The sequence below is a fragment of the Bacillus rossius genome, chromosome 11, assembly GCF_032445375.1.
Source record: "Bacillus rossius redtenbacheri isolate Brsri chromosome 11, Brsri_v3, whole genome shotgun sequence".
Taxonomy (NCBI): domain Eukaryota; kingdom Metazoa; phylum Arthropoda; class Insecta; order Phasmatodea; family Bacillidae; genus Bacillus; species Bacillus rossius.
The window spans coordinates 33,642,951-33,662,596 of NC_086338.1; the positions used below are offsets into that span (position 1 = coordinate 33,642,951).

Here is a 19,646-nt window from a genome sequence, read left to right on the forward strand (position 1 = left end):
GAAAAACTACAACTCTTGAGCCCGAGCGGTGAAAAAATCGGCCACAAGGCGGGCCCCTTAAGGTTGGATGTGTGCTGTATAACTAAAGAAGAAGAAATAAGAAAAGTAACTACCTTCAATTTGATGCATGATTAGTTGTAAATACTTTAAATTAAACTGTTATAAAATACAGTGGAAACTGGGGCAGTGGTTTATGGACAGTCTGTATATTACATCCCATTTCCCAAGATTTTATGGTGAATCATGCATACAAATGTGAGTTAGTAAACAACAAAATGAGTCTCAAACTACAGTAAAATAAATTTTTTTTACTCAACTCACAAAAAATTTTAATTACTAACACAATTTTATTCTTGAGCAACTTAAATTCATGACTATTTTAACTTTTTTTTCTCAATAAATTGAATAAGTGAATTGCTAAAAATTGAGGATTTTGTTAGAACTTCTTATTAACTAATGTTTTAACATCATTCATATAGCCTCAATCTTATGTATAAATAATTTAATATACACGTATAGTTTGAGCTTTTTTCACAGATAAAATTATATTTAGGAAACTCAGAATTTCATGTTTTGGGGGAGGGGATAGAACCACTTTGCCATCTGCTTTCAGATTCTTTCCATTTGTTGGTGGAAATGATACATTTTTTGGGGGGGAGGGGGGGATATACCATCAAACTCCTATATTTTGGTAAAACAATGAATAAAAAAAGTATCTTGTACTACATTTTTTTTAAGTACTAAGCTTAATTTATTATGTAACATCAGAAAAAAAATGCAACACAAATATTTATTCTTACAATAAATTTCAAACAAAAAATTAAAAAAAATCTTTAACTTATAGGAAATAGTTATTTCCTGCTTAAAAATTTCCTGAACCTAAAAACTCTGCCCCCACCACCCCATTGTAACAAAAATAGGTAAATTAAATAAGTATGTAGGTACGTACTTATATTTATTTTAATCCCTTTCCCTATAACAAAAATTTATCTCAGTTTTCACAAGATTATTTTTATATGGGTCATACTGATGTGTGCAAGGTGGCAGGAGAAAAAAGTAATTTCAACTGAACAATAAACATGTTTAATTCAACTAGAATTGCTCACATATAAAACCTGTACAATTACAGTTATGTTAATGTGATCAACAATGTAAAACAAAAAATATGCTGTACAAAATTATGTATTATATTCAGTCAAAGCAATAATATATTTATACTCTCCTTAGTTAACGTAACTTTATCGAACAAAATTAGTTCACTGAGTAAACAACTTAATACTGTATTTTGCAATATATGTATATATACTGTCTCAACAGATGTTTAAAAACAATATAAGCAAAATAAAATTAAAGCACAACAGTAGCCTAAAAATAAATATTAGGAACTACAGTTGAAATTATATATTATCTCATTCTATTTGAAAACCATAACATTGTTAATAAACATTATTTATACTGTATTTATTATTTCTTAAGTATCGCGCCACATTCTTGGATACAATAATAAAAAAATCTTAACTCTAAGCCAATTATATACATTTAAAGTTAAAATCTTGATGGCTGACAGCTTCCTTCCAGTGGTCATGAAAACTTGTTGAAAGTCCAACACTTTCCTTTGAATGAAACTGAAAATAAAATAATTATAATTTTTAAAATGTAAGCACGAAAAAAAAAACTATTTTTCAAATACTATTTAAAACATCATCAGTGCCAAAACCAACTTGCACAATATGACACTAAAAACCAACAGGAAAAAAAAAAAACTTCACGGGCTATGAAATAACGGAGAGCCTAGCAGTCACACGGCCATCGTAAGAATGGTGGAAATAAACTTATCTCCTGCATAAAAACTACGTTCTCTGCAGGCTTCGCATCTGCGAGTCTTGAGTGCCGCAACATTACATTTTGTTACAGCTGTCAAAAGTTTCCCGTTTCGCTTGAGATGGCATGACAGTGTCTAAACTGATTTTTCCCACCCTTTCTGCATCCTCACAACCACACGTGACCCTGAACTAGACAGTGCCACGTCCTTTCCTCGTGGTGCTCAGAATCGCAGATATGTAGCACGCAGTATGCATTTTCGGTAAATATAGGGTTATGAAGAGAATAAAATGTGTGTGGAATACGGTTCTGACCTATACTACTTCTTACATAATGTGCACAATTATACAAAGACTGTGTTACAAGGCAGTTGAAAATGTTAGCAGTGATATGGACGGTGTAAAGGACGTACCTTAATTTATTAGTATTGTCACGCCCCCATCTGACAAATTATAAATGGCTGGTCTCGTTAACATTGATTTGTGATGGTTATTTTACAGAGTTTTTACAATTATCATTCTGCACTTCCAGTACAGTAATTTTTATCCAAACTATCATGCACATCAAAATAAGAAACTGCATTAGTTGGAACTGCTAAACCTGTATAACTTTATTACCAGTAGAAAAAAATAATATTTGATTGTGTGGTTTTAATTTCTTTCTGGTGTTGACATAGTAACGAATATGTATTTTACAATTTGTCACACAATTAAAACTCATTTCATGCATAATACAGAACAGTTTTAATGGGAGAGATAAAAAACTGAACTTAATTTTTGAAGTCACATCACCAAAGATTTTGTTCATGGCAGTATGGATAACCGTGGTACGTGAAAAAAAAAATGTTCAGGATTTTTTAGTGTCGAGTCCAGGATTTAAGTCGGAAACCAGTGGCAGCCCTGCATTATGATGTTATCTTTATATGATAAAACCGATTCTTGCGATTCCAGACAAGCAAAACTGAAACACAATGAAATTCATAATCTATTTCTAACTAAATTTTCGCAAAATTTTGTGAGCTCTGGATATTTATATTTAAACTGGACTCAAGTTCCCATTAATCTCACAAAATAGTCCAAATTGGCAAATTCCTATTTTTTTTCTGTGAGCCACAAATTTATGTGCATCAGACAACATAAATATACACAGAAATAACGTTCTAAAAGCCGTAGGAAGTATAGAACTTACAACTCAACTGAAACAAACCTGTCGACCACAGTGAAACTTCAAGCTCTTGTTATGTCACGTGTTTTCCTCAACTATCTCCATGATGGACGCACGGCACATGGGGCACTCTGCCAGCTGCTCTGCGCACGAGGAACAGAAGCCTTTGTGGCCGCACGGCACAAGTCTCACTGAAGCGTGCTTGTCGAAGCAAAGCGCGCACGAGTCTTCTCGCACGCTCAGTTTCCTCAGGTAGTCCAAGCGGATATGCCTGCACCAGATATCGAACAACTCAAAATCAAACTTATAATAATATTAGTATACTAAATCAGCTACTTAAAAAAAAATTAACTAACCTCGGGAGTACCATTTTTTCTTCTGCAGTTAACGTAGCGTGGTCATTAAAGTTTTGAAACTGCCGATCGTGTGGAGGGAAGCGAAAAGGTTTACTTCCGAAATTAAACCTGCATTGCTGGAATGACATGAAACTTGCAGCAGCAAAAAATCCCGACCTGAAATAAAGAAAAGTACATTATGATTAGCTTTTCTTATAAAGCAGCACTTTTACTTACAAAAATTCCAGCTACATAAACTCAGTGGCGGACACAGTTGTAAAAAGTACAAAATTTTGAGGGAAGGAAATGGGAGGGAGGGATAAAGCCATTGATAAAACTATATTAATGATTTTCTGATGTTTTGAAAACTCATTATCTAAACTACAATTTTATCTGATTTTCAAGAGTACTAACTTTTAAAAAAAATTACACAAAGTATAGTAGCACTCAACAAAGTAATATAATACATTCATACAAAAAAATTGTATTGTCTCTGAATGTTTGTTGGGACCTGAAGAATATTGTTTATATCTCTCCAGGGTTTCTTTTAACATGGGTGGGTAGCAAAGAGGGTCAGGGGCCTTGATTGTTCCCTTCACTCTCAAATGATGCCCACGGCATACACATAGTTTTGGAGCTTCATAACAGCAGTTTGTCCCAACTGGAAACAACGTTAATCAATGAATTGGTGCCAAACAAAATCTTGTCAATGACCTGATTTTTGTCTCGTTCGTACTGAGAGCGCACAGGTGACACGAACAGCACGATGCATGGCACATGTGCAATGAGACGCTGCTGTTGTGTCAGCAAAAGGCTCCTTGTCACTTCACATGCCCGGTGGGCTGTCACATCAGACCTTCATTTGTGAAACGTCCGGTGGGGCCGTGGGACCTGCCACTAGTGTGCTAGTTGGAGATCCTCAGGTTTTAAAAACTTAACAACACCTACAAGAAATGTAGGGTAACAATGTGTAAACAAACTATGTAAAAATATACGGACGGTCTCCGGGTAAAAGGTAACAAGTCACATTTTGGTGATTTTTAGTTTATTCCAGCAATAAAATCTTAAGTATACTTAGAACATGTAATGCATTTTTAATCATTGGCAACTATGTTGGTAAATAAAAGAATAATGCAAGAAAAATTTAAGTATTTAAATTCAATTTTTATCTAAGAGTTTTTTTGTTTCTCCTGAAAAAAGTGAATTCTTGACTTGTTACCTTTCACCCGGAGACCGTCCATATGTAGTGGGCAACTGATTTCGATAAATAGTGGCTAGGGTGCCGTGATGCCGGTGTAAACTCGCAGCCCAGTGGGATATCTCGGCCTTGCGCACCTGACAGTCTTGAAGACGTGGGTGCACGGCTTCAGGGGGACCCCGTTGACGTAGAAGAGCATCTCGGGCTTGTTGAGGTCCAGCAGGCAGCCCAGGACGTCCCCCGCGCGCCACGACTGCTGGCTCTGCGCCTCGTTGCGCGCGTTGTACCAGACCAGCCGGCGACAGCCGTCGTACGCCAGGGAGAACTCGTCGTCGCCTATCCCGTAGCCTTCCTGTCGCCGCAACACATGCTCTCGCGCTTTACTGGCTTGCCATCACACCTTACTCGTGCAAAAATACACTCTTATTACAGAAAAATATGTTTCATGTTGCGATACAACCATACACATAATTTCCCATTAACTAAGCTGACTACGAATTCTGTAGCCAGAGGCAAGGCCAATAAACTTAAATTTAGTGTAGCACAGTAATGTAAAAAAAAAAAAAAAATGGTCAGTTTCTGACTCTTGTGAGAATTCAACACACACCTCAATAAGGCCCTTTAAAGACTTGATTTACGAGTCTTGCAAGTATGGTTTGGAGATCCAGTTGTCTTACTCCTCAGTTCATAACCATGCAACGTTAAAAGCAGTGGTAATTGTGGATACAGACAAAATTAAGGTAAACAGAATGATTACTATGTCTCAAAATCTTAAATACAAAATGCATGTTGACGATCAAACTCACGCCACATCTACCAGATGGCCTCATGCAATGGAACGACTGCAAACCCGATGTTAATTAAGGCATTATGCTAATGGTTAGTACCAGTTTTATCTAGATAACTGCAGTAGTACTTTGCCAAACTTTGATAATTACAGACAATATTACTGAGAGTCCCATGTGTCCTTTCACCGGAAAGGATGACGTTTACTACGAGCATATTTACCTTTCTAACTAGTGAGTACAGACCTTTGGCTCTTAGGCTTTAAAAACAATTGTGACAAGAAAAGTTTTATATGCGCATCATCACTGCAACAGAGAATTGAAGGGTCGTGTAATTTCAGGTTAGATTCCATAATATCTTGAAAATGTTTGGCAAATGTTTTTAAGTAATAAAAAGCTAATTTAATTATAATAAATAATTCCATACATCCCTAGATACATGCTTGACTTCATTTCTTGTGAAATTCCCAATAAATGTTGTATTAGTTGTGAAATTTGTGGGCTGCCACTATAGCATAGAACTTTACTACAGGTACGCTAGATATTTCCTAGAAGAGTAAAATACTGAAACCCAAGACCATTCAACTGCAGTACCACTTACCGTTCACAAGCTAATAAATGGTTAAAAAACACGTAGCTGAATGTACATAAACAATGTAACTCACATGATTGAGGAAATTGCTGTTTTTGGTGGCCCAACCGATCTGCATTACACCTGGTGTTATCACGAGTGTCTCGTAATACCACGCGCCAAAGTCCACTTGGAATGTACAGCGAACACTTTCGAAAGAGTACGCATCACAGCGTGCCTGCAAAACCATGTACAAACAAACTGCTACAAATACCCAACATATACTTATTTACTTAAAAAAAATACCCTATTGTGTTAATTTTTGGGATCAGAAAACAGAATCTTCATCTTTAACTGAATTTATTTGCTTTTAAGACATCACCCATTCATTTACTGAGGGTCCAAGATTTGAAAATGAAGTGCGACTCACAAATATAACTTCATCCATGTGTAGGCATCCTCATCAATATTTGTAATTACGTAGTATAAGTAGAGTAGTTTTATTTGTTATTTAGTAAGACTGTGACTCAGAATGTGGCACAAGAAACAGAATTGTCATCTGTTGCATTAAAATAAAATGCTGCAAAAGTGATATTGGTGCTTGTTTTCAAAGACACCAATGAAAACATATGCCTCTTTTACGGCGTTAAATTATTCTGTAAACATACAGAATACATGCCCTAAATGGTGGTAGCCAAATTGTTCTGTCCTATCACAAGCAGACAATAAAAACAAATATACAATGGGATTGGGCACCTGGTATTATAGTTAACATAACCTAGGGATCATTAGTAGAAACACCAAAAGTTAGTAAATCATAACACTAAAATAAAAACATTTATTTTTAAAGAATACTCGACAAGTAACATGAACTTTGTAACAGATTTCTCGAATAGGACAAAAATAAAACAATTATTTCCAAATCTATGTTCCGTTACGGTGGGCACATGTGTATTAATTTTCAAATGTCAATTTATTATTTGCCTCCAGCTAGTCAGACACAAGACCCTAACTCCTAGGACCACTGGACCTGTGTGTGACAGTTAGTTGAAATAGTTCGTTATATCCAATAAAATTATTGAAAACACATCAATCTCTATTTATGTGCAAGATATTAATAATGTTCACTGTGACGGAGCTATTGACGTACAGCGAAAACGTTTCTAAATGTTGGTGCAGCCGGCCATACCTGAGTCCTGGTACAAAGAAACTTCTCAACCTTATAATTTGCGGCAAAGTCGTTACCGCGCGCTGCCTTCATTTGTGGACGTACGGAGTACTTAGTTCTCGCGTTTAACTACAACTTTGTAGTTAAAAGTGATGATGATTTACTATAAACAGCCGAATTCCTCACAAGAATTATTGCCGAATCACTCCATCTTTCCGGCGTCAGAATCACTTTTTTTTCTTTATATTTAAATTTTTCATTGTCGGAACTAGCCGACCAATCCAAACGTCGACGCTAGGCGTCTTTATTACAAGTGACCAATTATAATGTTATTGTTTTGAAACATGGCGGAATGTTGTTGATTTGATATGTCGTCATGGCAACATCCGAGGCCGCTAACGCTCGTGACCACGCCAATCAAAACACTGCTGAAAGTCCAGGAAACGAAACAAAAACAAAACAAATAAGCATCAAAAACAGTTGCAGTGAACCTGTAAATACTGTAGTATTACACCAAGCACTTGTCAAAGAACTACCTCTCATTACCTACTTAAGCTTGAAGCAGCCAAATCGACCAGTACAGCCTGTGCTAAGCCTCCTGGAGAGCACTATATGGTTAAAACTCTGCTTATAAGCACTAATGGTATTGCCATTTACCTATTACAAACAATTAAGTTGCTTGAATTGAAGTGTATCTTACATTTGTGGGTAATATTTGTCGCATGACGCTTCTATACAGCTTTCTAACGGGTGCATCTAATGCTTACATATGTAGCCTGGACCGACCTTAGGATAAGTTCCTTGGTGGGGTAGGTGGGAATGACCTGATGAGTTCAGGGCGATGTTCCCAGCGGGGAATACCCTGGAAACACCCCACGTTGGGCGCCACTAATTGTCGCATAACACCTTGTGTACTAGTTACTGTCCAAGTGCCTTACACCAAGGCATTCCGGGTCCGATTCCCGGCAGAGTCAAACCATATTTTTTTTTCAAGTGAAACATGGCAGACGTTGCTGTGGCCTGTGGGTTTTCTCGGGGTACTCCCGTCCCCCTCAGCAATTCATTCCGTCAATGCTCCACACCCCATCTCATCTCACACTACACATTCTCCACGCTGGCCGGAACGACAGGTCTGTCCCTCAGATAGGGCAGCCGGCTCCTGCGAGTGTCAGTCCCATTCCATCCATGCAGACCCTGCCTCAGGCGGGAAACTACATGTCGAACTTGATTTCTCAGTATATCAAATTTTGAACTTACCTCCAAACCATCTGGAGAAATTTTCAAGTACTCACTAACATCATTTACATTGAGCATGACGTTTATTCCCGACATATCCACACATTCATACGAAAACTTCCGCTTATCAACAATAACTGTAAAAAAAAAAACATGATTAACAACGTACACATAATGCTGCAAGGACCATTTATTTTCCTTCATAAAATTATTAATTGGTTTACTTACAAAGATTATCTAGGCACCACTGGGCACAGAACCCAACCTGACGCTCCAAGAAATTCTCAGAATCAACCCAATTTTCCAACTGCAGAAGGGGATGTTTGCATTCCATTTTTAACCGCCTTTGGATAGTAACTTTATTTTCACCTGTAAACACAGAATATTAAACAAATTTTTTATGTAATTCCTTTTACAACCATTATTAAATCTTGCAAGTGACTACGTGGAAGACTAATAAAATGTTTACCAATTAAATTAATACTTTGAAAATCATATTTTACAGTACGACAAGCAAAATATGAACAAAGATAATATGTATTCTAAAATGTCTACAATAAACACATTTTATAAACTATATCAAACGTTTACTCAAAAATACAGCCTAGTTCGACACTACGGAATTATTTTCAGAAAGGCAACTGCTCTGAATGTAACTTACTTGTTGCAGCAAACTTCTCCATCGCTATCAAGGAAAACAAAATGACGCATGGGTTGACTTTCAAATCCTGGAACAAGCCAATTTATCACATTAAGCCAAAATAAAATAGGAACAGAAACATATAACTGAACATGGTTCTTCAGTAGTGCCTTTATTTTGCAAAAGTGTGTGGCATTACAAGCCAATTATTTCAGAGTATTTTTAATGCAGTATATCAGCTGATTATATCATTCTGATTATACTGTAATTTGTGTTAGAGAGAGACAGATGTGTTCACCAGAATCGTGAGAAAGCCCTCGGAAAGTCCTCATTTTGTACCCTTTTGTGTTTTTTTGTAACTGTGCTTTGTTTGGCTAGTCATAGCTCAGACATTGCCATGTGAGGTCGCACTACTCTGTGGTTCACGAATTTAACAATTTGATGTGAGCTTGAGACAAATATAACAGATGTGGTCTGGGCTGTGCCGATAATAAATTTGTTTTGAAACAATTATTTTAAATTTTCTCTGACCACAGTCATTAGTAGGAGCCCATAACGGGACAGTAGTTAACTTTTGCATCGTCCCAAGGACATCAACTTTCCTTGGTTGAACTGTGTGTTCAGAAAATCTGCAGGACATTTTCTTTGATTATTAATTAGTAATTTGAATAATTTTGCCTTTTTTTATCACTTCAACCAATTTTTTTTCTTCTGAACAGTGAGTCACCATGAACTGTGTTGATTTTGTGTATTTGTGAACAGTATGACCAATTTTTTGGTAAAGGAAAATTAATCTACAAAATTTGCTATAAACTCTTATTTTTTTAAAAAAAAAAAAAAAAAGACACTCCAAACTCATTAACAACTTTGACAATCTTAATTTTCATGAAGCTTTTTTTTATTATAGAAGTACGACTCATAGGGTTTCAAAAATTCTTCAAGTGTTAATGTATGTGCAATTCAGGCCAGGAGGTCTGGACCAATAAAAGAATGGCAATAAGCGAAACCAAACACAGTTAACAAGTTTTTCAAGTTTATTATTGATGTGACAACGTCTAATAAATCGATGAACACTGGCTGCACGCACGAAAAATTGTCCCACTACGGATGTGTCCTGTTTACGCATGCGTGGCATCTCTCTGGTATGATGCGGACGGTACAGAGAACTCGGCCGGGGTTCGAGGTTATTGTTGTGCACCGCGCCACGGGAGTATATACGAAAGGAAATGACGTTCTTACAAGTACGTATTATTTTAATAACTAGTGTAAATCAGTATATTTAAACAGTGTTGTATGGGTGTTGTTTTAGCTGTGTAACTAAATATTTATTGCTGGTATGATACTTTTCATGCTTTAGTTTGACATTGGTAATTATGTATTTGTCATGAGTTATTATTTGACAACTAAATCACACACAGTATAATAGTTATGAGCCCACAGCGTGTAAATATTTCGAGTCCAACAGTGAATATGCTAGTTACAGCTAGTTAAAAGAAATTCAAACAAATATTGTGCGTGGAATATTATTAATCTATATATAACATCTGAAACAATTGTTTCCAATATGGCCTCGTGGCTGTGCTGTTAGCGATGCTGACTACCAATCGATAGGTAAATGGATCAAATCCAGGCTCTGAATTTTTTTTGTACTTGTAAAAATAAATACGGCGCGCACGACACTTCAAAAGTAATAAATCTATTTAAATTAATGAATGCAAATAAAAGTAAATTTATTAATTAAATTGTAGATTTCAATTCACTCCTTCTTTGTATCCATACAAAATAGTGATAATTCAATAAAATTGATTCCATTTTATACATAAAAGTATGCAGAGGTAGATTTTATCATACAAAATATAGAAAAATTTTAAAAAAATTACTCCTTCAAAGAATATAATATTTTTAATGCCTAAATGATTTAGTTGCAGAAACCTATTACGGCTCAGTCTCAGGCCGAATATGATAATTCATTTTCTTCTGGATCAATCATTTCATCAATGTTTTGTTATGACGTTGTCACGTTAAAGTATCGTCCGTAAACCGACTTTACAGACAACCAATTTTTATTTAAGCTCTTTAGCGAACACATTTATTTTTCCAGATTTCATTTAGATACGTATTTCACCTCTGAAAAATTCAAATTATTATTTGGTATGGCAACTCATATCTGCAAAATGTTTTATTCACACCACCATGCTTCACAGCTCCTCAGTTATCAACTGAACGCACGCGTTCCGCTCCAAACCACGTAAGCCTCACCAAGTTTGCGATCAGGTAGTTGAGGGTCCCCGGAGTGAGGATGGCTATGCTGCAAGGTCCTGCCAACTTCTCGGCCAAACACCCCAAAACCACGCAAATGTTCCTCTGCTGAGTGGGTGTCGTCCTGCCCGCGAACGAGCTCTCCGCGGACAGGCTGAACAGGCTCGAGAGTCGAACCACGGACTCCTGGAACCACCGCGGGTTTCGTGCGACCAATCAGGAAGCAGGGCAAAAATTATGCTCATCTTCAAGACAGGCAATCCACATACACAACGTATATTACTATCCAAACACTTCGATGTACTGTGGTTTCTCAAAAATCATGTGGACTTAGTTTATAGGAATTTATACTGCTAAACTAAAAATGAAATAAACTCATAAATTTTATTAAGCCCATAGAGAATGAGCACTATTGCATGTATAAGTAAAAAAAAATGTAAATGTAGTTTGCCACCTAAGGAAGGTCTACATGGATGGAGTAAGAACTACCATGCCTCTTACATGGACAAGTATACGTCTGTTATTTTCATTTCTTATTTACCTTTAATATTGCTATTCATCTACTTTTATTGAGTCACTTATGTAAATTACTGCTGCAACTTGTCTTAAACAACAGATTGTCTTACATTTTGAATGGAGTCCGCGAATCCTGTAGTACTTATGACGCTGTTACATGGAGGGTGGGAAAATCTACGAGGGTTATTTTTTTTTCAACCTCCGATCGGCTGTAATAAAAAAACGGGAATGAATTGGGAAATTATTTTAATGTCAAAAGAAACGTACATCTTTACTCTATTTTTCCACATAATCACCGTGCAGATTGAGGCATTTGTCGTACCGATGCACCAGCTTTCCAATACCCTCTGCATAAAATGATGCCTCCTGCCTATTCAGCCACGTTTTAACAGTGCCCTGCAGTGTGATTACAGTTTCATTTCTCCATGGCATGCCCTTTTATCGATACCCTAATCGCTCGTACACGAATCGACACGTCTCGTAGTGTTTACCCCCTTCCACCAACCATGTGGAGCGGCCAACTCACACCTCAGTTGAAGCTTGGTTATGGGAATGTCAACATGGCTGCAACGATAAACTGTACGGCGAAATGCGAGCTGCGTGGAGTCATCCGTTTCTTACAGGCAGAAGGGCACACAGCAGCATAAATCCATCGCCGAATGAGTGTTGCGTACGGTGAAAACTTTATGAGCGATGGCGTTGTGCGAGAGTGGTGTCGGAAATTCCGCGAAGGCCATATTGATGTTCATGATGAAGGTGGCCAAAGAAGGAAGTCGGTAGCAACAGATGAAACAGTTCAGAGAGTTGATGCAGTTGTTCGTGAGAGACGTCGATTCACAATTTCAGAACTGTCTGAACAATTTCCGCTCATTTCAAGGTCAGCCATATACGCCATTGTTACAGACAATCTCGGATACAGGAAAATCTGTGCCCGATGGGTACCCAAGATGTTGACTGACATCAACAAGGAGTGGCGAATGGCATCAGCCTTGTCGTTTTTGCTGCGTTACGCAGACGATGGTGAACACTTTTTGACTCAAATTGTGACAGGTGATGAAACATGGATTCATTTCGATAATGAAGAAACAAAACTTCAATCACAACAGTGGATGCACACCTATTCTCCAAATAAGCCGAAAAAGGTCAAACGGACATTCAGCACCAAGAAACAGATGGCTACAGTGTTCTGGGATCACCAAGGTGTGCTACTGGTTGATTTCATGGAGCCAGGGACAACAATCAATGCTGCTGCATACTGCGCGACACTACGACGGCTAAGACAGTCGATACGCAACACGCGGAGAGGAATGCTGACATCTGGTGTTGTCTTGCTTCATGACAACGCCCGACCGCATAGTGCCGCCGTAACACAACAACTCCTTGCAAGATTTCGATGGGAAGTGTTTGATCACCCTCCTTACAGTCCGGATTTGGCACCGAGTGACTATCACCTTTTCCCCACGTTGAAAAAGTGACTTGGAGGACGATGCTTCAACACCAATGATGAACTGCAGAGCACTGTTAAAACATGGCTGAATAGGCAGGAGGCATCATTTTATGCAGAGGGTATTGGAAAGCTGGTGCATCGGTACGACAAATGCCTCAATCTGCACAGTGATTATGTAGAAAAATAGAGTAAAGATGTAAGTTTCTTTTGACATTAAAATAATTTCCCAATTCATTCCCGTTTTTTTATTACAGGCGATCGGAGGTTGAAAAAAAAAATAACCCTCATATTTTTAAAATGAACTAGCTGTTCTCCTGACTTTGTTCACATGGACAGAATAATTCACGTAGGTTATTTAGAGACAAAAGATGAACAATTTGGTTTATTAATACACATACTAGTATTTACTTTACTTTAAAACTTCCCTGTAATCTACATTTTTTTTTGTTTTAATGTTCAATAGCAAGCAAACACAAAAAAATTTAATGGAACCATTAACTTGAATACATGCTACATGTACCTGAACATTCACCTACTTACTCCCAAGTTGACAAGAATGAACTTAAATTTAAAAACAACTTAGCAATCCACAATAACTCAAATTAAAGCTTTGGATTCATTTAACAAACTTTGCAAATTATTCGTGTTTTTTTTAGCACTGCATGTGATTTATTTATTAATTTACAAATCAATCTTCTTTTTATTTTACTTACAATGAAAATAGAATTAATGGTACTATTAGATTATGGTGATATATATAATTATCACCAGCAGGGGTAACAACATGCACACAGCGACGTAGTTAGCATGAAGCACTGAAGCTACAAACACACAGACCGGGACGACAGGTAGGCACCAGACCCCCCCACATTATTCTGTGGGCCCCGTTGCTAAAAGTCATTTTGCCCCCCCCCCCCCCTTTTTTTTCTAACGGAGATTTAAAAAAAATTTTCCTTTATATATATATATTTTTTTTTTTTAACCTTTTCACAATTATTTTTAAAACACATTAAAACTATTTTAAGTCAGTGTTTCGACTGTCAACGTAAATTGATTTTGAATAATGGCAAATAAATGAGTGTAAGTGTTCTGCACTGTCAACATGGTGTCACGTCAATTGGTGGTGGTTTTGTTACTCACAGTTGTAGATTCAGACACGTTCTGTACACACAGCATATTCCAAATAATATTACTCTGGTGTAATATTTCATCGGGAACTAAATTTAGGCCTTACTGTTTAATTGTTTTCTATGATTTATTTAAAATTGTCTACTTCTTTGTTTTAAGTTTTTTTTCTTTCCTTCGCAGGCCCCCTAGACCCATGGGGCCCCGTTGCCATAGGAAAGGTAGCACCGGCCATGTGGGGGCCCTGGCAGGCACGAGCCGACGTGGCTCACCTTGGTGGGCAGGGGGCAGTCGTCCAACAGCAGGGTGATGACGGCGGGGCCCAGGGGGTCGTTCATGGGGATCACCTTGACCATGGAGCTGACCACCTGCAGCCAGCCGTCGTCCTCCTTGTCCGCTATGGTGTGCAGCTGCAGCATGGCCGGCGGGGGCTCCTGCTCGCTGGGGGGCACGCCACCACAACACTCGCTCTCTCCACGGCTCCTCCGACACAGTGCGTCGCTCGCTATCGCCTCTAAGGGTGTACTCTCATTCTATAATATTTATGTACTCTACACGGTGTGCCCTCCATGCTCACTCCGCTCTCAATCCGGACAGCAGAGTGGCACCTACAGTATAAGCAGTTAAAAAAAATGCACATAAAATTCTATCAGAAATTTTAAACTGTAATTTTGTAGTGTAATCAACCAACATAACAGCATCAAAACCACCATTTTCTGATTTGTTTTAAGAAAATCACTTAAATCAAAATAAATTTATTTTTTATAAGAAGACTCTAAACTACACAATTACAAAAAAAGAATATCTAAATGTTTCGCATTCGTATAGCATAACATGAAGCATTTAAAGTATAAACTATTCAGTTTACTTACACACATTTGCATAATACTATGACAGTTAATGCTAGAGTATCGTAATATAACGTATGCCAATGATAATTAATATAAAACATACCTAGCTTGAAGAATGAAAACACAATAACTAAACACAGAATGCCTAAACTTAAAAAACTTACTTTTCTACCAGTGATCCAATGACATTCAAAGTTTCCAAAACCAATCTGTCGATAGTTTCACAAGCCGGAAACTTTTCACACTGGTTACAAGTTGAAGGATTTAAGTGACACTCGCAATCTTCTGCAGAAACTCGCGCAGATATGGAATGTACAGCAGGGCCATTGCGATAGCCCAAACTATCATCTTCATCAGTCTCCAAATTATTCTCTTTGCAAAGACATGAGCCCATAGTACCAGACACCCCCCTGGCTAGTTCAGTTTAACTTTTCCACTTCATGTATAGTCATCTGTTACATCGGTCACACAACTTTCAAAATTTATTACAAATATACACTTATTGAAATATAACTATAAAATAAGTTTTAACTTTGTTAAATAATGCAACATAACAAACCTACAAAACTAAAAAATATTATTTAGTTACATATTTTATTCAAACAAATACAAACAACAATAAATTGTATTTACAACTCTACCTGTTTAAAAGCTAGGCCTACATTATTTTAAGGTTAATTAATACAAATATGCAATGAACAAATGCGTATACTCCACACACAGAAGTATTTCAAAATATTAACAATGATAAAACTCAAACTAATAACGTTAGACACTTCATTTAACATTTATTCGGGCACCGAAAGCTTACTGCCGATAATTTACATTATATAATTGCAGAGAAAACAAATCAGGTAAATCACAACATTAAAAAAAAAAACCAATCAAAACCACTTATGGCCATCTACAACAGAATTGTGGCAAAGGCCAGTAAAAACATATTTATTTTCCACGAAAAAAGGTTTAAAATAAAACAATTGTTTACAAGTCTGTTATAACAAAGCAAGATTTATTTTTTAAAATAAAAATATATTATTACCATTTGGAGATCTGTTGTACAAAATACTATGATGAAGGTAATGATGATGATAATTATTATGATACTGCTGATAAATTTTAATGTGAAGTTCAATTAAACAAGAGAATAGGTGTCTGGCTTGATCGCCACATTGTGTATTTTTCAAGGAGCGATAAACCTGAATTATGCAGTTATAATACGAGACTGTTCATTAAACAGTGAAAATAAAAGTCCAGGAATAAATGTGTAGCAGGCGAACTGTTGGACCACGCTCTTCTTCTCCGAATAGTGAATTCATACAGCCTAAAAGTTCAAGCCGAGGACACACGAAAGGAGTGTTCATAACCATCACAGTCAGTAAAACATGCACGGCAGCGAGCAGAGAGGGCTGTAGGTAAGATTGTTTTTCTAAACATTGACGCCGCCGTCGGTGCTCCCTCTGAGAGCACAGGCCGCTATGTGTCCTCAACACCTGAGCCAGTGCTAGAGCGACGAATACGCCCGCGCGTGTGTCTTAGTGCAGCGCCCCGAACGGCGTGACGTCAGTCACGGCCACCTAAATGCTCGAAGCGCCCGGCCGGGTGTGGCGATGCGCAACAGGTATTCAGTGCACATGCAAATGATTTAACAAACAGAAACTAACAATTCTAACAAGCATATAAATTGTCTTTAATTAATTAATGATATTGTAAATTAATTCCGTTCACAAAACTGGCCAGCATCGCCTTCCCGCGCTCCGTCGTTTTCCCGAGTGTCTTCCTCCCCTCCCTGGCCAAGTTGCCAGGGAGAGTCGTCAGTAGCCATCCAGCACTCGCCAGGGCCGGCAGCCCCGCGCACGGGGAGCATCCAACTTTCGCGCCAATAACCACGTTTAGCATCAATAGGTAATTATCTCCAAATCATCTTTCTTCAGCTTCCCGGTCGGCCCTAACCGGCCGTACGAATTGTCGTGCGGTCCATAATTAAAGTGTGTGACCCGACTACGGGTCTTTAACGTAATACGTAATTTATAGTTCAAGGCAGCCCGCCAAGGTGCCTGCGCCTCACGCTGTAAGACCTCCCCACGAGGAGTTTGAACTTTGCCTGCGCAGGGCGGCATTGCGCCGAACGCGCCCAACCAACGTACGAACGCTTCAATTCCTGGGATGTGCCACGGACGCAAACGAGAGACCACGTCGGATCCCGTCGCGCCCGTGCTTCGTTTAAACGTGGCCCACGCCACTACGAGAACCAGTCTCGCACCACGTGATCATTAGAAGTCCGGAGTCCGTCCCCACTTCGAGTCCAGGATGTACCAATAACTACTCAGTGTTAATTACCATGTTTCAGATTAGTGTATGTCGTCATCATCGTGTCCATGTATAAGTTAGTATTAATTGATAATTCACCTAGACAGTAACAGTTCCAGTTAGTAAGTGCATTACGAACTATCACATGTTATGCACCAGGCTTGCCGCGCCATAAACCGTTATCACCGTAGCTCAGGATAGCCTGCACCCCTCGGTGGAGCAGTCCTCGAAACGCCGTGAGACGTAATCAGTGCCGCCACTCGAGGGCCGTGTAGGCGGAGTGAAGGTTGACAATGATACGGCCAGTCACGTGCCAGTGCCTTGTGTAACGTTCTGTAACGTGTGCTACCGGAATAAAACACTTAATTTACGTGTGTATTTCACAAATACGGCGTCCTGGGAGGCCATAACAGCCCGGGGGGCCCTTTGTCGACGCGTCCCTGCCTGCAGCCACGAGGCCAGGAACCCCGCCCTTGAGACTAAATTCACTTTATATAAATTTAATTAACCAAACTTCAGGACAGGCAGCAGGGACGGCATCAACCTAACTAATAACTAAGTGTGCTTGAGAGGAGTCCGGGTTAGGGAGAGGCTACTTGCGTCTCAGGCTGAAGCCTTTTCACTCTACTCATTCTGGTTTCAAGCCATGCAGGAGAGGTAGCATGCATCATGTTAACGACATCCATCGTGCCTTCCTCAGTCGCTAAGGTCGTTGTTGCCCTTCGCTGTCCCTTTTGACCGTGTGCAAAGGCAGTGAACGAGTCCGAGTGTCAGTGCAATGGCCCAGTGTGTGTGCAGACAAATGATAATCGTCCATTTACCAGTTGCGGCAATTAGGTTCCCTGGACTGCCACACGGTAACAGCAGAGCACATCTGTCGCGGTTCCACCCAATCCGGCAGTACAGTAGACGCAACATAACTCCGAGCCTGGGTGATGGTTAGAAAATCGATGTGTGTATGTGAGTCACGACATTGGGGAAGGCAGACGTGGCGCGGCAACGAGCGATAATGCATAACTTGATAACAGGGGCTACACGCTACTGCACAGAGTGAAAACTTAGTCCTTCGGTGATATCCGACGAATACGTTCGTTAACACATCTGTGGTACTTGTAGTTTCACATAAAGTCCTTTAATAACTACTAAGGTAGTTGTCAACAATACACGACTACATAGACGGATAATTAGAAACACTGCTTAGTTACAGATAAAACATTATACACTACTGCCTCGTGTCCCTCGTCCATTATGGCGCGAGTTCACTATCGCCAACCTAGGAAACCCAACTTATCCACGAAATCTCCCTTTTTTTGCTTCTTGGGCCTAGGTTTCGAATGTAATAGTCAGGAGTTTAACCTAACCTGACTTAACTAATTCACAAATTAAGTTTCTCAGGTGGAAGAATTTTCTCCCACTGTGTGTTTTGGTTGTCACTGGTGTGGCTGGGTGTTTTCCTATGTTTGTTGGAAAGTCCTCATTGTCAAATCCTCGAAACTCTGGAGATCTGTCGCCGTGATGGGTGGTTGCCGACGCTGGTGTGGAAAGTATTGACTGTAGGTCCTCTTGGTGCTTAGTTTTTGGCGAGACAGGCTCTGGCTGGTGCGGGGTGTGGGGCTGCTCGGGCTGTGTTACCGGAGGCTTCTTGGGCTTGAGGAACCAAGAATTCCTGCGATATTGTCCCCTGGCTGTGTCAATTATATACGATCTCGCATTGGGTACGTGTGTCAATACTTTTGCGGGTACCCAATGTTTGTGCGCCTCACTGTAAAGGACTTCATTTGTTGCCTTGAGTTGGTGCGGCAATCGTTTGTTTTTATTGAATTGATCCGTTTGGGCTTTTCTTATCGCCGTCAGATGCTCTTGAACTTTTTCCACTAATTCTGGCTGCAAAAGTTCTTCGGAGGATGGTAAGGTCGCTTTTGTCCTGCATCCCATGCGTCTTTGCACAGGGGAGCCGAGTTTTCCTCTTGGTGTATTTGGATGATGTAACAATGCTAGCCATATGTCTGATGCATCCTCAGCACACTTTGCAAGAAGATTCTTTGCTTCCTGCACATACCTTTCTGCTAGTCCATTAGAGCGTGGAAAGTAAGGGCTCGATAGTCTGTGTTTAAAGTTCCAGTCTTTGCTAAATTTTTGGAACTGATAGGATGTATACTGCGGGCCTCCGTCAGTGCGAAGCTCGTCTGGGATTCCATGTTGAGAAAACTACATTTTTAACTT

At 39.0% G+C, this 19,646-nt stretch overlaps 1 protein-coding gene across 6 annotated transcripts; it reads right to left on the minus strand.

Annotated features, from left to right (window-relative positions):
• Window positions 1-1,060: 1,060 nt before the first annotated feature.
• On the minus strand, window positions 1,061-16,035 carry LOC134536798 (RING finger and SPRY domain-containing protein 1-like). 6 transcript variants are annotated; one of them, XM_063376733.1, is made up of 12 exons: window positions 15,838-16,027; window positions 15,281-15,568; window positions 14,538-14,706; window positions 11,178-11,363; window positions 8,940-9,006; window positions 8,507-8,647; window positions 8,300-8,415; window positions 5,969-6,112; window positions 4,656-4,870; window positions 3,342-3,497; window positions 3,028-3,256; window positions 1,061-1,625 (listed from the first exon to the last, which is right to left on the minus strand). In XM_063376733.1, the coding sequence occupies exons 2-11, from the start codon at window positions 15,508-15,510 to the stop codon at window positions 3,064-3,066; spliced, it is 1,617 nt and encodes a 538-aa protein (XP_063232803.1). In that variant the 5' UTR covers window positions 15,511-15,568; window positions 15,838-16,027; the 3' UTR covers window positions 1,061-1,625; window positions 3,028-3,063. The 6 variants fall into 6 exon arrangements, with proteins under 6 accessions (XP_063232803.1, XP_063232801.1, XP_063232799.1 ...); XM_063376731.1 differs by having other exon boundaries at window positions 15,758-16,024; XM_063376729.1 differs by having other exon boundaries at window positions 15,281-15,588; window positions 15,838-16,001.
• Window positions 16,036-19,646: the final 3,611 nt, after the last annotated feature.

What these genes read in the sequence shown, in the direction of transcription:
- LOC134536798 (XM_063376732.1), bottom strand. Translation starts at nt 15,510, where the DNA reads ATGGGCTCATGTCTTTGCAAAGAGAATAATTTGGAGACTGATGAAGAT. An exon ending in ACTACCTGATCGCAAACTTG is followed by an intron (nt 9,007 to 11,177) that starts GTGAGGCTTACG and finishes GGCTTGTTCCAG; the next exon opens with GATTTGAAAGTCAACCCATG. An exon ending in GGAGAAGTTTGCTGCAACAA is followed by an intron (nt 8,648 to 8,939) that starts GTAAGTTACATT and finishes CTGTGTTTACAG; the next exon opens with GTGAAAATAAAGTTACTATC.